Source organism: Chiloscyllium plagiosum, unplaced genomic scaffold (assembly GCF_037043375.1).
Source record: "Chiloscyllium plagiosum isolate Xiang-an unplaced genomic scaffold, Cpla_swu_hap1 HiC_scaffold_47, whole genome shotgun sequence".
NCBI lineage: Eukaryota > Metazoa > Chordata > Chondrichthyes > Orectolobiformes > Hemiscylliidae > Chiloscyllium > Chiloscyllium plagiosum.
In genome coordinates this window covers 20812868-20839910 of record NW_028270185.1, presented here as the reverse complement: position 1 = coordinate 20839910, position 27043 = coordinate 20812868, and the positions used below count along the sequence as shown (strand labels likewise).

The following is a 27043-nucleotide window of genomic DNA, read 5'->3' as shown; positions in this document are numbered from 1 at the left end:
AGTTCCATAGCACCTGTCCTTCAAACAGAATTTTGCAAAGAAAAGCACCTTTGACCACAAGGCCATGAGAAAGCAGTCAGCATGTAACATCTGAGACCCTGCAAGAAAAGGAGAGGGTAGATATATTGTGTGGTGCCCTGAACAGACTGTCAATCATTTGGCAGAATGCCTTATCCCCAGAACTTGCCAGCAGCAACAAGACATTGCTTGGGTTAGTGGCAAGAAGGGCAGCACCTGTGAGAGTCTGTTATGTACACCCACTGCATGCTGCCTTTGAAGTGGCTGTGTGTGGGAGATGGGGGAAGAAGGAAAGTGATCGAGACTGTCATACATCTGCTTCTAGAACGTGCCTTTACATAGGAACTCTGGAGGAAGATGCAGTGGTTGGTGTGGAGGTTTGGCCCCAGCAGCTCAGTGACACAGGACTCTGCTGCACAGTCTGTTCCCCACGATGGACACTGACACAAACATCGGTTAAAGACACACTCTGGTCTATCAGAAACTTGCTGGTCTTCCAGAGCGATGAGTTGACCCTGACCAAGGGTTGCAGATGGGCATAGTGCAAGGTCAAAGATGCTCCAAAGCTTACAGTAGCAGCTACCAAGGCACAGTAGGGAAAGACTATTGTCCGAGATATCCCTGCTGAAGGTAAATGGGGGTCCATTCAGGTATTGAACCCTCCTAGACCTTCAAACTTGTAAATATCAATATTATGTAGAGTCAAAGTCCAGAGGTCTGTTTATTTACTTGATATGCAACTATCCAGAACCAAACTGCATTTATGACTATATACATACACACAAATAAATTACATTGTGGAAATAAAAAAGGCCTGATTTTGCTCGATTATAGTCTTTACATTAGAATCTTACTAGTGAAGATGAATAAGGTTAAATGCTAGGAAGCATCATTGGTAGGGTTATTTAATACTCACTAAACTTCAAAACTCCACTTGAGTTTGACTTGTGTGTTGATATCAGGGTAGGTCAGACCCCACAAAAATCTGGATTTAGAAACTAAATATACAGAATAGCATGAATTATGGTGAGATAGGTAGCAGCAGAGGAGTGGCTGGTGTGTATGAATTAGTTCAACAAATTTAGGGGAAGAAAGCCTAATGGTATTCCCGCTAGACCCTGGTTGTTAGGAACCCAGGTCTAAATCCTGCCATGACAAATTGTGGAATTTGAATTCAATAAATATCCAAAATTAGGGAGCATATGATAATCCATTGTTGATGGTCAGGAAAATCCCTTCCAGTGCATTGTCAGAGGGAAGGAAACTACCATCATGACCTGGTCTGGCCTGCCCTTACACAGGATTGCAGACAGTAGGGTTGACTTAAGTGCCCAGAGACCAGTTAGGGATGAGTAATAAATCATGACCTGGCCAACTATTCCTTCATTTGGGTGTCGGCATAAGTTTTAAAATTGAAAAGTAGACAGGTAGCAAGCATCAAGAGGTGGAGAAGTCTCAAAAAAAGTGGCAGGAATAGCTTAGTAAGTCTATTGGAAAGATATCCTGTATCAAAAATTAAAATTCATTAGCTGTGAAAAATATTTTAAACAAGTCAGGCAAGTTGAATAAACATCAGTACTGATTCCAAAGACCAAAAATTCACCACCTCCCGAGTTGTCCACAGCCTTGCTCCACCACACAAATTGATGACGAACAATGTTACTATGAAACTGGAATTCTAAAGAAGGACTTAGTCATGGAATAGGTTAGGAAGCAATTTTCTTAGATACTGAAACTATAACAAAGGCAGATAGCTATCCCTTGAATTCCACTGAGCTGCTTTTGCAGTTCTGGGAAAACCAGTTCCCAGTTTGGTTTGTGCATTCCATAGCAGCAGACAAGTTACAAGATCAGTTTCTACAGAATATTGGGATTATATTTAAGCCTTTTATTAAAAGCAGCACATTGACTGCTTGATGCAAATTTCCAAAATGAGAAGATTTGAATACTGTATGTTAAGTACTGTTACAATTGGCAATTTGACCAAAGTCTTTTAAAGTTTCACTAGCATAAAGGTGAGGGATGGCTGCCTTATTTGGAGCAAAATATGTTCAGACCAATTTCTAGGAAGAGGTAGAAGCCTTTTGGAGAGTGAACTAAATCTATATTTGCTACATTGGAGGCACTCCCATAGAAACAAATTTCCCAGGGGGTTGGTCCATTTAAGAAAAGCAGAGGTAAAAATTTGGTTAATTCAATATTGACCAAAAGGAAATGTCAGCAGTTATCTTGAGACTTCATGTTGGGAACAGGGAACAAATGGAAATGCAGGAACATAGCAGATCCAGGATTGCCACTCCATTGGAAAAGCATAGTCAGTTTCAGTTGTAATACCTTGGCCACCACCTTCAGTTAAAGGCAAAAAAGGAATTTCTCAGGATAAGTACTATTTGGAATTCTTTACTCCAGGGTATTGTAGATGCTATCATTGACTATATGCAGCAAGATTTTTTCCAGACTAAGTGGCATTCAGAGCTGTGGGAGATGACACCAGCCAGTTCCCTGCCCAAGTTTAAATAAGCTACTATTTTTATTGATTGTGGAGCTTAAGAGGGGACTGTGACCTGCTTCAGTTTCTTGCATACTATTTCCAGACTGAAGTTTCTTACCCTCAAACTAGAATGTGAAATTCTAGTCATTCCTCTAGAGGTAACTTTGAAAAATCACCAGTCTCCTCATTACACATTTCGATCTAGAATAGCCTTCTCCCAGGTTAGAGAGAGTGTGCATTCTAGGAAATTGCCTTGTGGACTGCATTTGCAAATTTGATTTGCAAAAGTTTGGAATTTGGGTTACTAGTTACACTTTTGCTTCCTCAAAATTCTACTTCCACTTTTAAGGGCCAGATTCAGTGACTCTCTCCCTTTATACTCTGGCAATTTGCTCGACTGAGTTAAGCCAGCCATTGTGCTTTTTAAATTCCATTTCTACCCACTTATACTCCCTTCACCAGAAGGGATCTACTTGCATCATTAACATGGACCACTGATTCAATCACCACATTCCTCCCCAGCCAAGATGCCATCAACTTTGGCATGTTTGAAACTTGATCTAACAGATCAGAAGTCTGTTCCAACCATTAATATCATTGTACTTCAATTAGAATAGGCCCACCGCACCTGCCCCTCTACCAGAGTGCTGGGATTAGCCAAGTCCTCCAGCAATCCCTACTTTTCCTCCACAGAAAAGATTCCAGATAGGTCCATTGTTACCAGTTTCCTGTCACTGAAGGTCAGTGAATCTGTACTTAGCCCAATACTGCCAAATAGAAAAAGGTGGAAGTTAAATTTGCCACCAGTCCTAGGTGGATGCTGCCAGAATATTGACTTAATGTCAACATTTTCCTGCCAAGATGCTGTATAAGATCAGTGAATTAGTCCTTTGAATCCATGGCACAATGTACTTAGGAGGAAAGTTGACTTTATTTGATCGCCAGACAGCATTAACAAGAAATCCAAGAAAGCTGGTCTCCATCTTATTCAAAGAATTGTAATAAGTCATTTACAGATTAAGTAAAAACAAGCAGACTTATCACTTAGATTCTGTCCTAAATTTTTTGGTAATGGAGTGAGGAGAATAAAATTCATAGGAGCATATCAAGTGTTAGCCTGCATTGTAATGGGCTGTCTCAGACACTGGAAACCAACAATGCCTAGAAGGGAAAAAGGGTGCTCAACTTCATTCAACTTTAAGATCACGACCAGCAACTGATTTGGTTAACTATTCCAAACCAACCTGAATGGCTCAATCAACTATGGAATATTTTGAAAGTGACATTTTGGTAACTTGGATTTTGGTTATGCATTTACCCCCAGCTTAAAATGGTAGGGAATGAACCATATTTGTTCAGTTACCAACTTCACAGCCAGTATAACTGGAACCTTGACAATGAAATCATGAAATGTTTGAAGATCATGTCAGGATTTAATGTTAAATGCCAAGTGTTTGATACCCTAAATAAAAACTCAGTACAGGCCATCCCGTGTTCAGCATTCACTTTGAACATATGGTTCCAGATACTTAGAATCCCTATTGGCATGTCAACATTACCTTGCTTAGGGTTATTGCTGTTGCTTTCCCAAAGAAAAGTAAATTCCTTGGAAAAGCAAATACAAGTGTATGAATATTGTGGAGAGTTAGATTGTGCAATTTAGAAAGATTTGGGGAAGTATAATACCAGGACTATCAGTATTAGTCAACCGAGGACTGGGGAAATAGTTGATATTTGACCTTGGTATCATTCCCAATACTGGATTCAGATTTACAATGTAGATAGCAGGAAACATTAGTGTTAACAGACTTAGCATTTATCAAATAGAGATCTAGTTACTACAGTATTTAATACTAATTTTAAACTAATGCTTTTGGGGATTAGGTAACTGTTAAGACAATGTAGTGAAAGCATTGTGAAAGAAAGGGTCAAAAATAACTAGAAAGTGCTATTAAAGTACCGGAAGCCATGTCACCATTAATTTGCTTAATCTGCAATAATGATCAAAGCTGCAATTCCAATTTACAAGCAATTTTAAGCAGGAAGATGGAGCCTTTGGCATTTTGGAATTCAGGTGCCAGTACACTGCACAAATTAGCCCAGTATTTCAATTAAAAACAATGCAGGTTTGTAAACAGACATGCCAACAGAATCACCACTATTCTAGAAAGTGTGCAGCATGTAGTTTCTAATGTGTTCAAAAAATGACTACAGAATGAGTGAGAGGAATGTGACAAAACTGGAGTTGTGGTAAACTGACCCAAGGTCCTGCCCACATCCCATTTGGATGGGTCAACTGATTTCCAGCTACAAAGGCTAGTTATCTACACAAATCTCATTTGGAATCTGGAGGGAGTTACATGCTTCATTTTCCCAGTGGAAAGTGTATCCCAATCACAAATCAAAATTAATCTAAATTAGATTCAAAGGTGGAGGCTCAGTTCAAACTTTGTAGGGTATCAATCTAATTTGCTCCAAGGAGGGAGTAGCTTTAATTATGCAGATATGCCTGAATATAACTTCTGAAAAAAGTGGCATCATAGCAGGAGAGAAATACAAGCATGTGCAAATTACTGAGCTAAAATAGAGTCCCTATAAAAGAAAGCAATTTGACAAGTCATGCTTCAGCACAGGAAGCTTGTATAATAGACATGAGCTCCAATTGCAGCAACTAGAAATCGGATCTACAGAATTCTAATTACTTTAAAAAATCTATTTAAATCAAGTCAAAGGGGTGCAGATGACAGGAAGAGCTGCTTTTAAAAATCAATCCAATAGAATAGGGACTGACCAGCCAGATCACTGGTGCTTTACCACTTGCAAAGCATTTTAATTTCATAGATCCAGGAATTCACTAAGCAAAGCAGCACATTGCTACACCATCTAGTGGAGTTAGAAATAGAACAGAACAAAAATAAGTGGTGGAGAATCCAGTGGATAAAACAGGAACAATTAAAGTTGCAAGATTCCAAAGTTAGTTTTGACATTAATACATTTTTTATTGTAGCTTAGCTATGGCCAAGAACAATTAAGACCAATGAAAAGCTACTTAACCAGTAATGTTCAGGAACTGAATACTGGATGACTATTAGGATTTTAATTGGATTTGTATCAGAGTATTTGCACTGGCAGGCAAATTCCTCTTGTTCAGAAATTGCAAACTGGGTCCTTGCAATATTTGCATCTGGTCTTTCTGGAGGCACTGATACATTAGCAGACTGACATTAACCAATTAAAGTTGGAAATAGACTATAAACAATGCCCACAGGATGCAGAGGAAAGAGGTTCAAAACCACATTCACTTGTTACAACTGGAGCTTTAATAAAATGGGAGCAAAAGGAATGCATTTATTTTGTTACTGATTGCCAATTGTTCAGATTCTAGCCTTAACCCATTTTGGGCTCAAGATTGATAGAAGTGTCTACAGTGGTTAATTGTAATATCACCACTTGTTGGGAGAAGATTACAAATTCAGATTAGAATAAGCTTGGTCAATTTAGAGATAATGGCTCAAGAAAATTAAATACAAGTTCAAACTTGCTGGACCAGTGGTCAAGAAATTGGTTTTAAAACTTCAATCCAATTTCCCAGCCCCAAGCATGTAAAAGATATCCATCCTCTTAATACTGGTAAATCTTCAAATCAGCCCATAAGCTTCAAGTAAAACTGGTTTTAGTGCTCAGTTAGCTAGCACAGACTCTTGTCAATCTAGCCCACAACTTCATCTACAGTTGTAATTCTGGTCAATTATATTGCATTTAAAGATCTTACAAATCAGATTAGGCTAATTGAATCTTGAACAATGAATAGTGAATCTTAGATTTTGTCCCATAGGTTCAGAGTTGAATTCTGCAAAGGAGCAAAAAGTAGTGACATCAGGGCAGATTAAAAGCAACATCCATTTTCTGGAGTGAATAGGAGAGGGGAACAATTCCAAAAGCAAAGATTGTGACCTGTTACCAGAGTTCATCTATCTTGATGGTGCCATTTACAATAGAGAATGTCAACAGAACTCATTAACAGTGCAGGATTAACATTTGTTGGTATGTTGGTGAAGGAGTGCAGTGAGGGAATTTAAAGTCAGGTGAGATAAAATTATGGCTAAAATTCAGAATCTCTAGTTTCCATCTATTTAATCTTAGTATGGATAATTAGAGGTACTTTCTTACAAGATTAATAATTTAAGCCAGATTTCACAAACATTTGGATTTCCTTCACTCAATTCCACAACTACTATTCCCAGCAAGGGTGGGATGCTGATGCATAATTGCTAGTGCAATATTCTTAGTGCAGCTGAACTTTAAATGTTACTATCAGATGCTCTGGTTAGTTTTGACCCCAATCCACAAAACCCCTTTTTGGGAGAGAAAGAGACACTGATAGGAAGGCAAATTGACCACTACAAAAAAGTCACAATCCAAGTGTTTCAAAACAGCAGTACACAAGACCATTCGAGGCAAAAGTTAAGACAATTTTTCCTGGAGTTTCAAATTGGTCAAGTCCATTTTGGGCAGAAAGTCTACCAAAAAATTGTCAAATCAAGTGGGCCATCATGTTAAAACCATTACTGGTCAGGAGACGAATGCTGTAGAAGGTTAAATTTATTGTTGTGCACAGGAATAGATCTGTCTCTGCTGGACTAATGCCCTTAGCAGCAGCCACCTCCACCACTGCCTTGCTTTAATGGAGTGCTCTGGATTCGGACATTGGACCTCTCATCGTTGTGTGTAGGACCTGTACCCATGCGGTTCTTGATCTCAGCAGCCATCGTCACAAATGCCTGTTCAACATTAGTGGCATTTTTTGCACTGGTTTCCAAGAATGGAATTTGGAGAGAATCAGCATACTCCTACAAAAAAAAAAGGATATTAGAGAAGGATTAGTAGCCATTTTAGAAATTCCCCAAACTTTTAGAACAAGGTTTAAAGTATAAGAATGATTTGAAATTGACCCAGGGGCTAACTACTAAACAGAGTGCTGATCAGTCTCAAGATGGAATTGTTTGGTTATTAGAATAACTTTGCATTTTGTTTAAACCATACATTTTAAGCACCAAAGTAAAGCACTTGCATATTTTAGTCTGTCTTTAGTCAGTTATGGTGCATTCATGTGTTGATTCTCAACATACCAAATTATAGGCTTGATATTTCCATAACATGGAGTCTCAAGTTTATTAATTTTGCACCCATCTTAGCTCAGACTGATGCTTGCTGGCCATTGTTGTTACTACTTGGAATGAAAAACAATGCTAAAGAAATTCAGCAAGTCTGGAGCATCTGTAGAAATAATGGGTTCAATGGGATGCTCAATAGTTAAGTCCAACAACTTCACTCAAATGCTGTCAAACTGAGGGGGGTGGGAAGAGGAGAAAGATGGAGGGAGAGAAACAGTTGCCATTTTAAAATTTCAGATCTCCAGCAGCTGTGGTGCTTAATTCCTAGTTTAGATTCTGACTGAACATTTGCTTCCCTTTTCAAATGCCATAGTAATAGCCATTGCACTGGATCAGATTGGAGCAAGTTACCTCTGCCTACAAATACCAAGGTCAATTTTGCATTAGTGACCACAAAAGTGCATCAACCACTAGATTTTTCTGAAAAGAACATTTGTCCAATAAGTGGAGCTTCTGGGAGCCTATTCAGGAAGTAGCAATACAACCACTTTATTCATGGTCTCATTGATCTGGACCAAAACACAACCTGGAAATTTGAAGATCCAGAGTTAGAAGTGACCTGATGACAAATAAATTGTCTGAGAGCACTCCAGAATATTGGTGAAATTTGAAGCCATGTATCTATCTTTATTCATAGGCTGTTGCTGTCACAACTCCAGCTTTCTGGTAAAGTTTATTTCATTTGGTTTAAAAAAGTGCCACCTGAGCAACAAGACAGCCACTCATTGAAAAATATCTATTTCCACCTGCAATTTTAATTTAAAGAACTTGAGCTTGTAGAAAATTGACACTAATCAGATGACAAGACAGACAGCCATAAATATTTCCCAACATCATCTTCAACGTTCTACAGCAGAAAATGCAAGGATTTACTTCCTTTTGTTAAGGTGTTGTCATCCTTTGTAAACATAAACAGACTTATTACACAAATTACCCACCAAAATTAAAAAACACTACCTGGAAATAAACTGGGTATTTTGAACTCTCCAGAGACAGCTAATCAAATTGGGTAAATTTCCATTTAAACTTTGCCATTTCAATGCAACTCCAAAATGATAAAGTCAATTCAATAGCTTCTAGTAACTGGGGCTGCCTTTGTAACAAATACTACTTTTCTTAAAGTCTGCTAGACTAGATTTTGCTCCAGTCTGGGGTGCTACACAGTCAAATCAAAATAGAAATTCAGATTAGGAAAACTACCTGCTTTTCTCCCCTCAAAGCAGGTACTTAATTTCTAGCTACTAATCAGACTTGCAGAAATCTGCAGCATGCCACACAGATTACCCCTGCAGCCCCTACTTTGAGTCTTTGGTATCCAAGATATAAACCTACAAGCATTACATTTTTGAAAGCTTCCTTCCCAAGATGGTTGGGGTATTCATGTTCATTGGAGTGTTCTTCAAACCATACCAAGATTTACAAAGTTACTATCAGAATACCAAACCCAGCAGATGCAAACATTTACATACCTTAGCTGTAGTATAATCTACCACCTTCTTAGTGGTCAAGTCACATTTATTTCCTACTAATAATTTGTTCACATTTTCATTGGCATAGCGAGCTATTTCCTCCAGCCACTGCTTAACATTATTGAAGGAATCCTGCAAATGTTAAAAAAACAACATCAAGCCACACAACCATGCATCTAACAGCAAATAGTCACGCAGCTTCAAGTTACTGGTGTTTTTAAATAGAAAACTGGTGGCAAATTCCATTTCCAGCAAACTGCTCCATCCCTATTGCAGGGAGGATTCATTTGTCATGACAGGTTGGGGTAATCTGGGACACAAAAGGATGAGAATGTGGCATTATAATGATTGTGACTTTGAAGTGTTGCCCTGGTTTCCTTTAGAGATGGGACAGATGCTGATTAGTCTACACAACAGCTTGAGGAACATAGAAGCAGCCCAGCTGGATACTGTCAGCTCAGACCAATATTTTTAGTTTCAGCTTTTAGATTCAGAAGTAGCTGGAGTTTTGAAGCAGCTAATTCCACACCCCACCAATTGCACCTGCACTTTACATCTGCCTTTGGAATAAGTGTTAGGTCTAGGCTACATTAGTGTTTTAAAGGAGTGTAGATCATAACAGGTATACATTTCCAGTCAAAGATTCTAGAACTGTCTAAAATATTTGTTAGGCCACAATTACAGGAGTATGCACCATTGTGCAATCGGAGGGGTGCAGAGATACCAAGATACTGCCTGGCCTGGAAAGTTTGCTGATAAGACACTTGTCTCCCTTAAAGCAGAGGAGAAAGCAGCAAGGGATATACACATTCCCTCCTTTGAGGGATCATGATCGGGGAACAGATTTAGAAAAAGGTAGCAGAAAAGGGTTGGAGGAAAAATAGAGAAGGGCATCTGATGCCAACACAAAGCTCTGGGCAAAGTACTGGGGAAGGTAGAGTAACTAGGAGGTTGCTTTTTGACTGGTGCAGATGAGATGGGCCAAAGGCCTTTTCCTGTGCTGTAAATCTTACAGCATTTGTGGGAGTGTAACTTGCCAAGTCAAGAAAGAGATTAGCACTGAATAACATTGATTTAAGGGGGTGTAAATGCATATGATGGAAGAGAAGGAGCTATACCAGTTGCCAGGTAAGGCAGCTGAGTGGAGCTTAAAACATTCAGATAGACAGCACAATTGGACCAGCTAGAGGAAAAGATAAGCACTATTCTAGAGGAAGTCTCAGATGAAACTAGTAACTAATTTGGCTTCAGACCTAGTGACCACATACATGAAAAGGAAAGATTGGACTGAAAGTAGAGGCAAGAATAAGTGCAAAAACTTAGAATAGAACAGAGAATTGATGAACCAAGTACAGAAACTATGTTGCAGAACATTTCATCAGTTTAAGACAAAGGTAGAGATTAGATGTGTTCTAGAGCACAAGTGTGAATGATTACTGGTTACAGTTTTTGTAGAGTATATGCCTAGAAATTCAGGATTGTAGTCTGGGGAGAAGGTGTCTAGACAAACCACAAACTCTAGAACCAAAATCAGATCAGGATTGCAAACAAGGCAAGTAACAAAGCCTCAAAGTTCAGATTTTTTCACGATTCAAACGGAATGAAACAAGATGCAGTTAAAGTTAGATCTGGACCAAAACTCAGCATTTTGTTTGGAATTGGCAGTTTCAGAATGGTACATGCCATTGCACTAACTGGTGTTCCAATTATAAAGACAGCCATCCAACTTTAGTTCCCAGAGACAATTCAGATTAGTTATTTCAAGTTCCCAACCGGCTTCCTTAAAAAGGCAAAGCCATCTAGTCTAGATTTCTCATGTAGTCTGTTAGATTATGTATGAAGCTCAGTTGTTTACCAAGGTAAATGGATCAATTTAGACATTAATGGTTTAACTATTATACATCATTCCTTACATAAAAGGTGGGAAAGTAATGTAGAAGCAACTGTCCCATTTCACTATTCTAAATAGGTAATTAATGCCCATCCTACCTGATCTGTGACATCATACACAATAATAATCCCATGTGCTCCTCTGTAGTAACTGGAAGTAATGGTCCTGAAGCGCTCTTGTCCAGCTGTATCCCACTGAAACAGGTTATAACTTGTTAAAACAATGTCAATGGTCCTGATCTGAACAAAGTAATTGAGTGCAACAAGGATTTATAGAGTTAGGTGTACAGCACAGACCTGGACCCTTTGGTCCAACTCATCTATGCTGACCAGATATCCCAACTAAGTCTAGTCCCATTGGCCAGCACTTGGCCTAAATCCCTCTGAATGCTTCCTACTCTTATCCAGATGCTTTTAATAGTAATTATACCAGCCTCCACTTCCTCTGGTAGCTCAATCCATACACACCACCCTCTGAAAATATTGTCCCTTAGGTCCCCTTTATATCAAACTTTCAGAAACCGGTTGCTTAAACGGTGTCCAAAGGAAAGCATTTGGCATCAGGGTATTAAAATCAGTTTAACTTGCAAGTTCATTAGAACTCCATTACCATGTTCCTAAATCCTTCCAAGTGATTTGCTTCATGTTACTTGTCCTTACAGGATTAGTGAAGAGTCTACCTTCCAAAAGGTGTTAAATCTTCCACAACTATCAAAACATTTCCTCAATTTGTTCCATGGAGAACAAAACTTTCCAGCCCAAATCCCTCATCGCAATCATTCTGGTTACTTTATTAAATTCATACTGACGCTCCTATTCCACAAGCCCCCAAAATTGTCATCCACCATGGCAAATTGTCAGCATTCAGTGCAAACCCTCTAACCTTGGATAGAGGTAAAAGTCAAGTTGGTTGCTGTTTATACAAGAAACTCAAAGCACTCATTGATAGCTTTTCCCAATTAAGGATTCCAAAACTTACAGTATAACTGGATTGTAATTGCTCTTATGTATTCTGAAAAGTGCTCAATATCTGCCACCTCTAGAACCCTGACCACAGGAGAATTCACAGCAACCAAGGGATACAAGATACTAGGCCAGTGACCAACCCACCCCAATCAGCCAGCTTTTTCATCAGAACTTTTCCCTCAACCATTCACTGAATCAATTAGCAAATCCTGGCATTCCTCCTCAACTCCATGTTAAAGACTGTTCAGTTCTGCCATATTTTCTCCCCCCCACCTCAAACTAAGTATTCCAAGGCCTGGAACTAGTTCATCAAGCCTCCTAGAAATGATATTCAATTGAAGAATTTCTTGCCAATTAGAATAGAATATTTAGAAATATTCTAATCAGAACAGATCTTTTTCATCTTCACAAACAGAAGCTTAGAACTAGAGTCCCAGCTTGTTTGGGATACTAAAAGGAGAATTGATAAGTTAATGTTTTTGGAGACCATCCCATCCAGCTGAGAGAAATCTAACCCTGTCACAATGAAGAGTGTCAAAGCAGTTTGAATGGTTTATTTCTTCCCAGTAATAAAACTATGAACTAAAAATAGTGCAACAGTTTAGGTAGTCTTGGCAGCAAAGTTAACTCCAGAGCATTGGAAAACCCCTCAGAACACAGGGATGCTGTATAGCAAGGACAGAATCTAGTTTTTTGACATGAACACAAAATTTATTGTTCCCTCCAGTTGAGATTTTCCAATGCTCTAGGCTTAAATTTTGCTACCAAGACTACCTGAATTGTTATGCTCTGTCCATGCCAAAAATGTGTTTATTGTAATAAAGTGTTAGACAATAGACAATGAGAAGATGGCTCAAGGGTTCTATTTGAAGTGATCACCAGAAACTGCATCACAAGCACAACACCTTAATTTCTCCTTGCCTGCACAATGGAAGTCATGGATTAAGTCTCCACAGTATTTATATTGGATTTGGACTAGAACAAGGCTACATTCTTCCCCTCATCTGCACAAAACACTTGAAAAGCCACTGCACAGCAAGTGTTACCCAATTCAAATATGAACAACCTACTCATGCACCTCACCCCACAAGTGCATAAATTCTTGTACCTGGAGCCAAAGAAACCACACCCACAGGTCTGATCAAATTTGATTTTCTTGCAAGTTCTGAAATGGCAATAGTTATTCAAGCTCTAGACAATTAAAGTTATTGTTTGATATAATTGGGAGTAAACAACAAGAGTTTGACCTTTAACAAGATCATAAAGCAAATAAAGTTGAACTAGACTGTCAAAAAAGTGTTGACTATAATCCAGAAAGATACTTACAATCTGTAGTTTAACAGTTTTACCCTCTAATTCTATGGTCCGGATTTTGAAGTCGACACCAATGGTACTTATGTAGCTTTCTGTGTATGTATCATCCTGAAAAAGAAATCAGGCTTATGAGGGAGATAGGTAGTACCACTCCTCTACTTCCTGTCTCGAACACATCCATCACCTGAAACTTATCAGAAGTAGATTGTTATAATGAAGAGGCATTCATATTTCTGGTTCATCCAAAATAAGTAATCCACAGGGATTAAAAGTCCACCCAAGTTTATAAATTTAAATTGCTTGAATTTAGTGTTAAAAATAAGCTTACTGTCACCAATAGTGACAAACCACAATCCTGTAACGAAATAAATAGTCTATGGTTCTCAAAGTAACAGGAAACCAATGACTGAAGAGAGTTAACAATTCTGTTCAGTTTGAAAAGCATATAAACAAGGTGAAGCAGCCAGTGATTTTAAAGGTTCATGTGGTTATTGAAAGAGTTACCACAATCTATGTGCTATAGTAAAGCAGTGCAGACAGGGAAAGATCAGAAGTGGCCCAAGGAAATAATAGCACCTCAAATTAAAATTGAACAATTCTACAGGTCATAAAATTCTAAGACTGCAGTTAAGCATGCCACACTTAGAAATCAAACTTATCCAAGGGAAGCAGACTCAGTGGTAAAGGTTTTGACAGTATCTGATGAGCAGTACTGGAGAATAAGTAGCAATTCATGAACATTAGAACTGAAGTGAATGACTTTTCATTGTTGGATGCAATGAAAAAATCTACAAACCAGAATTGGAGGATGGATTCCAACCTCATTTGGAGTTTATGGATCAGGTGGAGTAAATTTTCGATCTTAAGAGTGTTGGATAGAAGACTACAGCCAAAAGAGATGAACCACATCCAGACTAAAAAGATAGTCACTAAAATCAATACAGTTCCTGTGGTCTGGCCGGGCAGAGATCAAGGACTTTGAGATTTGAAAGTTAAAAGGAACTTCTGAATGAGCCCAAGAAAATAAGTTAGAAGCCATGAAAACCACTTGAAAGATTTGCAAGTTCACTATGCTGCCATTTTAAAACCAGATGAAACTACTGGGAACTGGACCCAGAATCCTGAACTTAAAATATTTTTCAGCCAATCACCCTAATCCCTTACTTCATTATGGTGTCTTCAACTAGGGGCAAGTGAGGACATTAATTCAGTGCCCTATTGGATTGACTGGGAATTAATCACAATAGCCAAAAGACTAGACCGTAGACTTTCAAACCAGAAACATTCAAGTAAAAATAAAAACAAACTTGAGGGAGAGGACTGGATTTGCTGCTATTTTCTCCACCAAACTTTTGGCAAGAGAGTGGAGCCAGGATAAAGCACTTAGTGATTATATGGCATACCAGCTACAGCTTGCAAGCACAGGAGAGAGCTTAAGACATATTTGTCGTCATGCCTCCAAGGTAGCATGTTGGAAATCAAGACTCACTATTCCTGGACTAGTTGTAATAAAAAATTGATAATGCAAAGTGTCCTGTGCATCTATTGGATGGACCTCGGTACAAAAGTGCATAAGCCTCTTAATTGCAATATAACCACAACTGTAACATTTATAGCTAAAATATAAAGACTGCATCTTTTGAAAACAAACAGATCACTGTTGCCCTTACACCTCAGCCCTTTGAAGAGGTCTTCAGTTACTCCCACCTTAGATCAATAGTAGAGAACTTAGTTATGTTAGTAAGGTTGTTAAAATTGAAGTGGATACTCAACTCTCCTGCCTCACCCATGCTTACTACTTTTCCATTTCCAAAAGCAGCCAGAGTTGTTCTGTAATATTAGAATTATGACAGGTAATGTGCAATTTTTTTTAAAAACTCAGTTTCAGGATATGTTGAGGGTGAACTCAGCCACCCATGATTTGAAGCTGGCCACAACAGTTTGGCCACAACAGCATTTTACTATTAAAACAGCCTTCTGTCACATTGAAGCAACTAATCACCTTTGGAGTTAATGCTGTCCTGGCTAATGAATTCAACATTCCATGAAAAGGGCTACGAGTTTAACCAGTACATTCCAAAGGCAGGAAAAATCATTGGATTGGTGTAATTAAAACCACTGACCATCTTTGGCCTTTATTTTCATACTACATGAACTGAAGATCCAAATCAAGAAAGTGAACTAGCTTAGCCAGAGACAATTAAAGTTTGGCAAGGCTGACAAAAATGCTTCCATTGTGGCAGCACAATACTAGGTATTACAATCACTAAAGTTACAACACCATATATAGAGATGGTGGAACTCTACTACAGAGAGGTGAACAATTAGATGTATAAAATGAGAAGCAGCTAAAGTGGTAAAAAAATAAATAGAGTGGAGGCTGTGAAGCACTACATATCTGCTAGGCTGTAGTACAGGTCAATAAAAAAAGTGCGCTATAAAAAGTGTTCCTTCATTTAGAGTCTAATAGTTGCTTAGAAAGAATGGTCACTAACACATATGCTTGTGTACCTAGAAAGTGGTCATTGGTTCGGTGGATCTTTTCGGCTGATGACTCTGCATTTGGTTTAAAAACTTGGTAGGCTTTGAGCAGAGTGGAAGTGGTCCTTGACCATTGACATTCCTTTCCTGTACTTTTCACAGGAATTCAAGAATTTTCCCTTCAGACAGGAATTTGCTCCTGGTTTTTTCTAGAAACAGTCCCTCAAGCACTAAGTTTTGAATTTCTTTCAGGAACCGAGACGGTCTTCAAACTATGTCCTTTGTCTTCCTCATAACCTTCCTTGGAGAGAATTCCTCAAAAATCAGACATCAAGCATGTGGCTAGCCCACTGGTGTTTTTTTTCTCCCACATGATCACAGTCAATGCTGGTGCTGAGCTGCTTCAAGGGCACTAGTATTAATACTGAAACTTTATTGCTGGAACAGCACAGCAGGTCAGGCAGCATCTCGGGAACAGAAGATTCGACGTTTCGGGCACATGCCCTTCTTCAGGAATGAGCAGAGTGTTCAGCAGGAGAAGATAAAAGGTAGGGAGGAGGGACTTGGAGGAGGGGCGTTGGAAATGTGATAGGTGGAAAGAGGTCAAGGTGAGGGTGATAGGTCAGAGTAGGGTGGAGGCGGAGAGGTCAAGAAGAAGACTGCAGGTCAGGAAGGCGGTGCCGGGCTGGAGGGATTCGGCTGAGACAAGGTGGGGGGAGGGGGGAAGAAGAAACTGGTGAAGTCCAAGTTCATCCCCTGTGGTTGGAGGGTTCCCAGTCGGAAGATAAGACGCTCCTCCTCCGACCGTCGCGTTGTTGTGGTTTGGCGGTGGATGAGTCCAATGACCTGCATATCCTCGGTGGAGTGGGAGGGGGAGTTGAAATGCTGTGCCACAGGGTGACTGGGTTGGTTCGTCCGGGTGGCCCAGAGGTGCTCTCTGAATCGCTCCGCAAGTAGGCGGCCTGTCTCCCCAATATAGAGGAGGCCACACGTATTAATACTAGTATTAATACACCAAGCCTCTTAGCTGATCCACAATCTCAAACAGCAGCAATGGAACTTCCAAGAGTCTCTAGGATGTCTCTGTAGTCCAAGTTCCACAGCCATATGTAGTTGGAAGGTGCAACTCCCTTATACAGTAGATTTTTGGTATAAGCACAATGTGTCAAAGACTCATCCTTGGGTGTCCAAAGGCATCTGATTAGATGTGGCAATTAATCAATACCAGCCTTAGATGGAGGTAGCTTCCATGTTAAATGTTCATTACTGGAAGCTGACCTAAGACCAGCTGCTAAGAAATTTATTTGAGGCCAAGACCAATTCTTTATAATTTCTATGAAGGCATTGAGACAGGCTTGGAGGATTTTCAGATATTGTCATCTCCATGTTGATGCTCCAAACAAAGTTCCTGTTTTAAACAAAAAAGTTGCTAGAAAAGCTCAAGTTTGACAGCTTCTGAAGAGAAAACATTTCAGGTCTGGTGATCTTCCTCAGAACTGATAGTATCTAGGAAAATGGTTTTTATGCAAAGGTAACGGAGGGAGTAAAGGAGTAAACAATAGGTAGGGATAGCACCAGTAGAAAGAACAGTTGGACAAAAGCATGGATAACAATTTGGCTAGGATGAATAGGATTGCCAGCACTTGTCAACTTGGATCAAACAGGTCTGACACCTCCTGCACTCCCACCCTCACCCCCTCTTCTCTGCAATAGGGACAGGGTTCCCTTGTCCTTACCTGCCATATCACCAGCATCAATGCAACCAGCCACCAAGATGCTACCAGACATTCCCTTCCAAATCCTTCTGCAGGGACCATTCCTTCAGACACTGGCCAACTCTTCCTTCACTCAGACCACACCCCAAGGGCACCTTTCCCTGCAACTGAAGGTTTAACACCTGCCCATTTACCTTCTTCCTCAGTATCCCGAGGAAACACCTTCCAGACAATCCAGTCTACTGCATTCACTGCTCACAATGGGCTCTCCTCTATATAATCGGGAAAGATGAAGTTGGATGACCACTCAGCAGGGGAGTAGTTCTGCCTGCAAGAGAGCTTCTAGTTGCCTGCCAGTTTACCACCATTCCCTGGTCAAAGTCTCCACCTCTGGCTTGCTGCAATGTTCCTACAAAGCTCGGCGAGCTAGAATAGCACCATGTTTTCTGCTTGGAGAGCCTGCAGCCCTCCAGACTTCATGCAGAGTTAAATAATTTTAAAGCCTGAACTCTTCATATCCTAGCCCCCTACCCCACAGGGTGCCATTACACTATTGTCAGCCACTAAGTCTCAAATAGCTATTCACCCTTTTAGCCCAATTGTTTTTGTTCCTTTGTCCAATTGTTCTTCTCCCCCTTTGGGCTCTATCCACATGTTTACTCCTTAGCCCATCCCTGCCTTCTGCCTATGAACCAACATTTTCCTAGCTATCATCAGCTCTGAGAAAGGGTCACCAGACCTGAAGCATAATTGATTTCCATTCAATGTTGCTGGATCAGGTGAGCTTTTCCAGGTGTTTAAAAAGTTTTCCAGATTTCAATAGGGGGTTGAGTTTGAAATTTTACCAATGCTGTAGACAGTGTCCACATCACTGGGAAGCTTGCTCTGGATAGTGGGGAGACAGTGAGGAGGGTGATGACATCTCTTGACTGTAAAGGATTCAGTCATATCACCAGTGGGGACCATCCAACATCTGTCACTGAGGAATGAGACTGGAAAGTAATGGAAGAAATGACAGGGGAACTAAAGTGTTTTGTAGTATTCAGTGGAAAGCACTAGTGGTGTACCAACTTTGACAGTTAGGAGTAAGGAGTGTAGTGGCCACTGATAAGGAAGCAGAAAGGTCTGAAGATAGATAAATCATCCAGACCTGATGGGTACAGAGTTCTTTGGAAGTTGTCAGAGATAGGGTTAAAGCATCCAACATGCTCACCTTCATTGCTCAGACCTTTTCAGTATAGAGTTGAGACATGCTGAGTTTGTACAGAATGTCGGTGAGTACTTGGCACAGTTCTAGTTGCCCTGCATATATGGAACATTAAATTAGAGGGTGAAGAGATTTACCAGCATGTTGCTGGAACTAGATGGTTTGAGGTATAGGAGGGGCTGGGACATTTTCCACTGAAGTGTCTGATGCTGAGGGTGACCTTGGAAGTTAAGATCAGAGGGTCGTAGATAAGGTGAACAGCTAATGTCTTTTCCTTGGGTAAAATAGTTCAAAGTTAGGGTTTAAAATAAAAGAGGGGAGAAAGATAAAAGGGACCCAAGGGGCAACTTTGTCAGAGGGTGGCTCATATGGAATGGTAGATTGAGATGCAGTTAAAACATTAAAGACATTTAGATTGTTACATGAATAGGAAATGAGGTATATGGGCTAAATATAAGCAAGTGGGACTGAAGGTTCTGTTTGTGCTGTATGACTTTCAGATAGAAGAGGTTGATGAATCTCACTGGACAGCCTACTTTTGACAGGGTCTTCCTTAGCACTGTCAAAAGTGATGTCAGATCAATGAAGGCCATGTAGTGGTTGATGTTCTGCCATCTCTTGGTATTGTTGAGCAGTGAAAATCATGTCCATAAATCGAAGTTTGGACCCAAGTATTAAAACATTAAGATATTTGTACAAGTCCTCAAGCTAAGCTTACCACTTCAGAAGTTTAATATACTGACTACATTAGGGCAGCAAAGCTCTAATCTTACTTGTGTTAAGTTTAATTTATTGCAAAATGGAACTTTGTGACAACATACTTTCTAGGTCCTAAATTCTGTAATTCATTCTTTGGGGCCATTCAAAGCTGGCTTTGTATTTGTTTTTGATGGCCTTGTTGCTAGTGGACTGGCATGCTTCTCAAATCATAGCAAGTGGGAGCCACTTCATACTAGAGGTTGCCAATTCAGCTGGTTTGCACAGCAACCTCGTCAGTAATAAGTAGCGTTCAGAAATATGGCAGGTCAAGGGGAATTGGGTAAATAACTTGAGCATCTCAAATACTATCTTAAATTGTACTTTTCAGGACAAGCGATAGGACCTGATTGTGCATGCTCTTCTCATGAGTAACAAAGTACTTACAGCAAACCGGAGCAGCAGACAAGACTTGCCAACACCAGAGTCACCAATCAGAAGCAGCTTGAACAAGTAGTCACTAAAAAGGAGAAATAGTTTAGATAAAAAAGCAAGCAATTGTGTTTCTGCAACTATAGACATAACCAGCCTTTAAGTGTACCTTCTCCCATTGAGTGGGATTTCACTCCAGCCCAAGTCCAGAACTGATTAAAGCTTACTGTTTTAATAGAGAAAAGCTAGACATTAAAAAATTTAACATGGGTACTTCCATTGATGGAAAGTTCTACTCAAGTATTTCATTTAACAGATGTTACTCTTCCTCATAGTAGCTTAAACCAGGCACTACTTTGGCCACAAGGCTCCTACTAATTGAGGAAATTGATAGCCCTTAAATCAGTAATGGTCACCAGATTTGAAAATGTTAAAACACTATCAAGTCAGACTGCTGGTTGCACCTTTAGTTCTGCACAACTCAGGCCAATTTGCTGCTAAAAATCAACAGTCTAGCAATTACACTAAGTGATGATCAGAACAATCAGGTAGTTCTGACTGTGTACTATTGAGACTTTGCAGAAAGCACAAGTTAGAGTCCTGTTCAATAGCAACCAGTTTTTTTTAAATATAAGAAACTCCCCAGGTCCAATCCAGTTTTTAAAGATCTTTTCAAGCAAAGATTACTCAATGTACAGACTTAAATTCATTTCTAATGAATGTTGCAGTCACCAAGGAATCAGAATATTGAGGTAGCTTACCATCAGGCTGCAATTGCTAATCTTAAAGAAAATGTTAGCCCAAGAATTGTAAAACAGCATTACATGGAAGAAATTTACAACAGAAGCAGGCCAGGAAGCTATCTAGTTTAATCTCACTTGATCTCTTATCTATAGCTCAGAAGGCACAGCAAACATTCAAGAGAAAGTATGGTGAGCAGAAGCCCAATGTTCCTGACATTGTCATAAGATGCCAGGCCTTTGTATTTTCTATATTCAATTATCTCTATTACCTGCATCTCTGCACGAGATCACCATTGGCATTCATTTGCCACCATACTTACTTCCCACCTCCACACTGATCTTATTCTACAGCTCAAAGTGAATGAATCCAGGATAACTGAAAACAATATCTACAATTAACCAATTGAGGGTTAGTTGATGTGCAAACTGCATCTTCACACTTAGAGAACTCCTTGAAATCTACTTTGAAAACTGCATTTGGATTATTAAAAACTTAGTGATAGTTGAAAATCACAACACCAGGTTATAGTCCAACAGGTTTAATTGGAAGCACACTAGCTTTCAGAGCGATGCTCCTTCATCAGGTGATAGTGGAGGGCTTGATTGTAACAATTTATAGCAAAAATTTAGTGTGATGTAACTGAAATTATACATTAAAAATTGATTGTCTGTTAAGCCTTTCATCTGTTAGAATACAGTGATGATTTGCACATTAAAGTAGTGAAACTAAAACCTTTTTTAAAGTTGCATTCTCAGGTTAGTTGTTAACAATGGTGATAGCTAGACAATATGTTGAAGGTGTTGGCCCAGTGTTCCATCTACTATGATGTTTAGATTGACTAATCTAAAGAGAGAACAATCTAAACATCATGGTAGACAGAACACAGGGCCAACACCTTCAACATATTGCCTAGCTATCACCATTGACAGCTAACCTGAGAATGCAACTTTAAAAAAGGTTTTGATTTACACATGAAATAGTGAAACTATCACTTTTTTTTTTAGATTAGATTACAGTGTGGAAACAGGCCCTTCGGCCCAACAAGTCCACACCGACCCGCCGAAGCGAAACCCACCCATACCCCTACATTTACCCCTTACCTAACACTATGGGCAATTTAGTATGGCCAATTCACCTGACCCTGCACATCTTTGGACTGTGGGAGGAAACCGGAGCACCCGGAGGAAACCCACGCAGACACGGGGAGAACGTGCAAACTCCACACAGTCAGTCGCCTGAGGCGGGAATTGAACCCGGATCTCTGGCGCTGTGAGGCAGCAGTGCTAACCACTGCCACCGTGCCGCCCACTGTGCCACTGTGCCGCCCACATCTGTTCTAACAGATGAAAGGCTTAACAGACCTATAATTTCACTTACAACACAATTTTTGCTATAAATTATGATTGAGCCCTCCACTATCACCTGAGGGAGTGTTGCTCCAAAAGCTAGTGCGCTTCCAATTAAAGCTGTTGGACTATAACCTGGTGCTGCGATTTTTAACCTTTGTACCCTAGTCCAACACCAGCATCTCCAAATCATTACCTCAGTGATGTAATATTTCCCTCACATTAAAGTGAGGCAGGTCAACCCATTGTTTATTTTTGAGCTATAATGAGCAAACAGTCCAAAACTCACCCAAAGTTGAGCCAGTACAATTGGTCCAGTTTAGGATCAGAAAAAGTCATCTAACCTAAACAGGCCTTGAGTGATTTCCCATCACGACAATACCAAGACACTACCCCCACATTTCACCCACCACAGGCCTGAAAGGAACAAAAGCACAGGATCATAGCTAGCTCACTGGGTTTGCAAGATTTTAAACCCTGCTTTTCCAGCAATACAATCTCTACCCTTCACTACAAGTCAGCAATTAACTCTTCCTTCAGCAGGTCTCAATCCACTGACCCCTTCTACATAGGAGCACCACTAACTACAAGCATTCCATATCCATTTCGTGCTAAAATCCACTTGAACTTCAAGCAATCTGTATGCCTCCCCAAGTCTAGACAGCCTTCAGATTTTAATGCTGTAAGTTTAGAAATGCAACAGTGGAGATCCAAGATGGCAGCGACCCAGCAAGTCTGAGTCTACAGTGCTCCTCCCAAGACTTGGGTAAAGTGGGTCACCCACCCCCACCACACACCAAGTCATTTATAATAGCTGTTTAATTTAATTAGTTGTTTAATATTAAACTTAATCTAATCTTTAGTAAAAGTGACTAAAGGGAAGGGAGCCCACAGCTCAACCAGCAGAAATCCCTCCCCCACCCTCCAGCTGCAGCTGAGGCATCCACAGCCACCCCGGGGGACTTACCTACGGTGACAAGCCTTGTAGAAATGATCTCCAAACTGGACGTGAAGTTTGATGCTTTCATCGAAGAATCCTGAAATTGATGGGACTCACTCTCGGCTGCGCTGCAGAAGCACGACCAAGACATCCAGGAAATCGAGTGCTGAGTCGGAGGGGCGGAGTTAAAGGCCGTGACCTCCGAAACTACAGCACAATCGGCCGTGGATCAGGTCCGGTCTCTCGAACAGCGAGTCCGGACCTTAGAGAATCACATTGACGACCTCTATAATCGAGGTCGTCGAAAAAATATTCGTTTGCTGGGCCTTCCCGAACAGGAAGAGGAAGGCCAGCTTAGTGTTCCTTGAACAGTGGCTTCCACAGCTTTTAAATCTGGAAGCTGGATCAGGCCAGGTAAGGGTAGAATGGGCCTACCGGCTCGAACCAGCACCCACGCCTGGTCCTGTTCCGGCTGCAGAGCTACAAGGAGAGGCAGATACTCCTAGAAGCCTCTAGAAATCTCGGAAAAGACCCCCAAGCCATGATCCATAAAGGATCCAAGATTATGTTATTCCAGGACTTTTCCCCAGCTCTGGTCCAAAAGAGGAAGGCATTTGATGAGGCGAAGAAGCGTTTAAGGGACTTAAATATTCAGTACTCCTTACGCTACCCAGCGACGCTACACTTTAACCATGAAGGATCCGTGTATAACTTTGGATCGCCAGAAAAGGCAAGGAATTCTTGGACTCTTAGATAAACTGTAAGACATAATGGATGTTGGTTTGCCTTCCCCCGCTTTGGTTTATACCCTCTTTTCCCCCCCCCCCCCCCCTTTTTTCCTTTCTTACCTTACTGTTTAATATCATGGGGGTTGGGGAGGGGGATTTGATTTTCCACCCCCCTTGGGGTTGTTTTCTTTTATTATTTTATGTATATATGAGGGATATATACTATATATACATATACAAGCTGGTGGTTACCTTATTCAATTTTACCTGTCTTTAGGAGCAGGGTTGTTTCTCCCTTGTTATTTTGTGTTAGTATAATTATTATTTGAGGTTGTAATTTTATAGTTATGTTTATATATGGTATAAACATTACCAAATATATCCAGGTGTTGGTATGGGTGGGGGTAGGGTGCTCACTTAACACTAGCTTTGTATTATATTTGAATTCTCATTTTATTGAGGAGTGCCTGGGTCAAGGGTGGGGCATTGGTTGGGAGAGGATATGATGGACTTTTGGAGAGGAAGTGACACCCCCTGGGAACAAGGGAAAATCTCCACTTAGATATGTTTTATTTTTTTTAATTTAGAAAGTTTATTGTATTGTTGAGAGCGTATTAGAGAGGCTTTATTTTTGTAAATTTTATATGCTCTACGCTCGGGATGTTCTGGATAGGGTTCCCCCTCCCGAGGGGTCTCGGATTTGCTCGGACGATTATGGTTGATCAGTCGGTTAAGTGGTGCACCTGGAATGTCATGGGGAGTAATTCACCAGTCAAAAGGAAGAAAATATCATCAAATCTTAAGGAAAGAAAGAGTTGATATAGCTCTCCTACAGGAGACACCTGTCGGATAAAGAACACTTGAAATTACGACAGGTGGATTTGATCAGGCCTTTTCTTTTAGCTCAAAAAGCAGGGGAGTTGTTATTCTTGTTCGGAAGAATTTCCCTTTCAAAATCCTAAAGCAGATAAGACTAATCTGGACGATATATTTTGATTAAAGCCCTCATAAATGGAGAGGAATATGGGATTTTAAATTTGTACTGCCCTCCAGCACACCCCTTTAAATTTATAACAGAAGCCTTTTCAAAATTGATGGCTTTTGGTGGTAGTCATACAATTATAGGAGGAGACTTTAATTGTATTATGGATCCGGAAATAGAAAGGATTCCCAAGAGTACTGCAGGAGTATCTCCCAGATCTAGACAATTGATGGATCTGAACAAAGAATTAGAACTAGAAGATGTATGGAGATGTCTTCATCCACAGGTTAGATTTTTCTTTCTACTCCAATCCACATAAATGTCATACCAAAATTGATATGTTTTTTGCCCCCTTGATTTTTTTAAATTCTATATCATCCTGTAAAATAGGTAGTATAGCAATTTCTGACCACGCTGCTGTATATATGGAAATCAAGGCGAGGAACAATGGGACATCCCCTCTGCATTGGCGTATGGACCCCTTCCTAATGAAGAATAGTAAATTTGTAAAGTACTTCTCTCAAGAATTTAAAACTTTAGAAATTAATTCAGGTACAGCTAGCAACCCATCATTGATGTGGGAGACCAAAGCTTACACGCGAGGTTTGATCATCTCCTACTCAGCGACCCAGAAGAAATTGAAGGGAGAACAACGTCTGCTTGAAGCTCACTTAAAAAGCAGCTGAAACAGCATACACTGAGACCTTCTATTATTAAATTGCAAAGGATTACGGCTTAGGACAGCTCTAAACACTACACTTACTCAAACGGCTAAGGAGGAAATATTATTTGCCAAACAAAAGGTTATATGAATATGGCTACAAACCAGGTAGATACTTAGCATTTCTTGCAAAGAAAAAAGGCCCCTCAGATTATATCAAGGAAAGTACAGGTATTTTGACTCATGATAAAAAGATTAATGCGAACGTTAGAGAATTTTATTCTGAGTTATATAAATCGCAGGATTGTGAAGATAGGACGAGGAGGATGCAGTCATTTTTAAAAAATTTGACCTTTCCAGGCCTAACTCCGGAACAGGTATCAGTCCTAAATGCTCCTCTAACAGTCCAAGAAATACTTGATGTAATTAGGCAACTTCAGTGGTAAGGCATTGGGCCCAGATGGTTTTCAAGCTGAATTCTACAAAAGATTTACAGAAATATTGGCTGGTCCACTTATGGACATGTATAACTATGCATATAGTCAGGACTATCTCCCACCTTCACTGAAAGAGGCAAATATCTCATACTTAAAAAAGGAAAGGATCCAGAAGATTGTACATCATATAGACCAATATCCTTGCTAAATGTAGATTTTAAAATCCTTTCTAAAACATTAGCACTGAGATTAGAAAGGGTACTGCCACATATTGTAAAGGAGGAACAGACAGGGTTTATTAAGGGCCGTGGATGATCCAATAATATTAGAAGGGCTTTGAATATGATTCAAGCCGGTCATCAGGGAAAGATGCTGAAAATGTGTTGCTGGAGAAGCGCAGCAGGTCAGGCAGCATCCAGGGAACAGGAGAATCGACATTTCGGTCATAAGCCCTTCAGGAATTCCTGAAGGGCTTATGCCCGAAACATCGATTCTCCTGTTCCCTGGATGCTGCCTGACCTGCTGCGCTTCTCCAGCAACACATTTTCAGCTCTGATCTCCAGCATCTGCAGACCTCACTTTCGCCATCAGGGAAAGATACCAGTAGTAGTTTCATTAGACGCAGAAAAGGCATTTGATAGGGTTGAATGGTCACATTTGTTTCACACATTGGAAAGGTTTGGCATTGGACAGGTGTTTACCAAAACAGGTCTCAACATTGTATAGTGATCCCAAAGCAGTTGTGGTTACCAATGGATTAGGTTCGGATAACTTGTGCGTAGGGGCTGCCGCCAGGGATGTCCCCTCTTGCCATTGTTATTTACGCTAATAATTGAACCACTAGCAGAAGCTATATGAGCTGATCCTAATATAATGGCCCCAAGGATTGGTACAGGTAAACATAAAATTACCCTTTATGCAGATGTTCTTCTATTCCTCAGTAATCCGGATGTCTGTACCTCGCCTAATCCAAGATAATACATTTAGTGCATTCTCAGGCTATAAAATTAATTTTAAAATCAGAGGCTATGCCAATGGGCAGCCTTGCTATGACACCCCACTTATTGGACAGATCCCTTTTTCCCTTTCGCTGGTCCCTGGAGGGCTTCTTATATTTAGGCATTTTTATTACTCCAGTATTTGGTCAGTTGTATAAGGCTAATTTTGTGCATTTACTGGAAAGGATAAGGCAGGACCTCCAGCAATGGGGAGACCTTCCAATTTCCTGGTTGGGTAGAATAGTGCTAATCAAAATGAATGTCCTGCCCCGTCTCCTATATCCTATGAGAATGCTTCTGGTGATGCTGCCGAGGACGGCTCTACGTAAATTATAAGGCTGGCTGGGTTCCTTT

General features: G+C 40.2%; 1 protein-coding gene across 1 annotated transcript in view; it reads right to left on the bottom strand.

Annotated features, from left to right (window-relative positions):
- Positions 1-720: 720 nt before the first annotated feature.
- Positions 721-27043, bottom strand: part of LOC122542895 (ras-related protein ORAB-1-like) — a 54222-nt gene continuing 27899 nt past the window's right edge. Inside the window, exons 2-6 of the mRNA XM_043681024.2 lie at positions 19869-19941; positions 13335-13430; positions 11142-11237; positions 9153-9284; positions 721-7359 (exon numbers count right to left, since the gene is read on the bottom strand). Of these exons, the coding sequence (XP_043536959.1) occupies positions 7159-7359; positions 9153-9284; positions 11142-11237; positions 13335-13430; positions 19869-19941 (598 nt within the window). The 3' untranslated portion in view covers positions 721-7158. The remainder of the gene's footprint in view (positions 7360-9152; positions 9285-11141; positions 11238-13334; positions 13431-19868; positions 19942-27043) is intronic.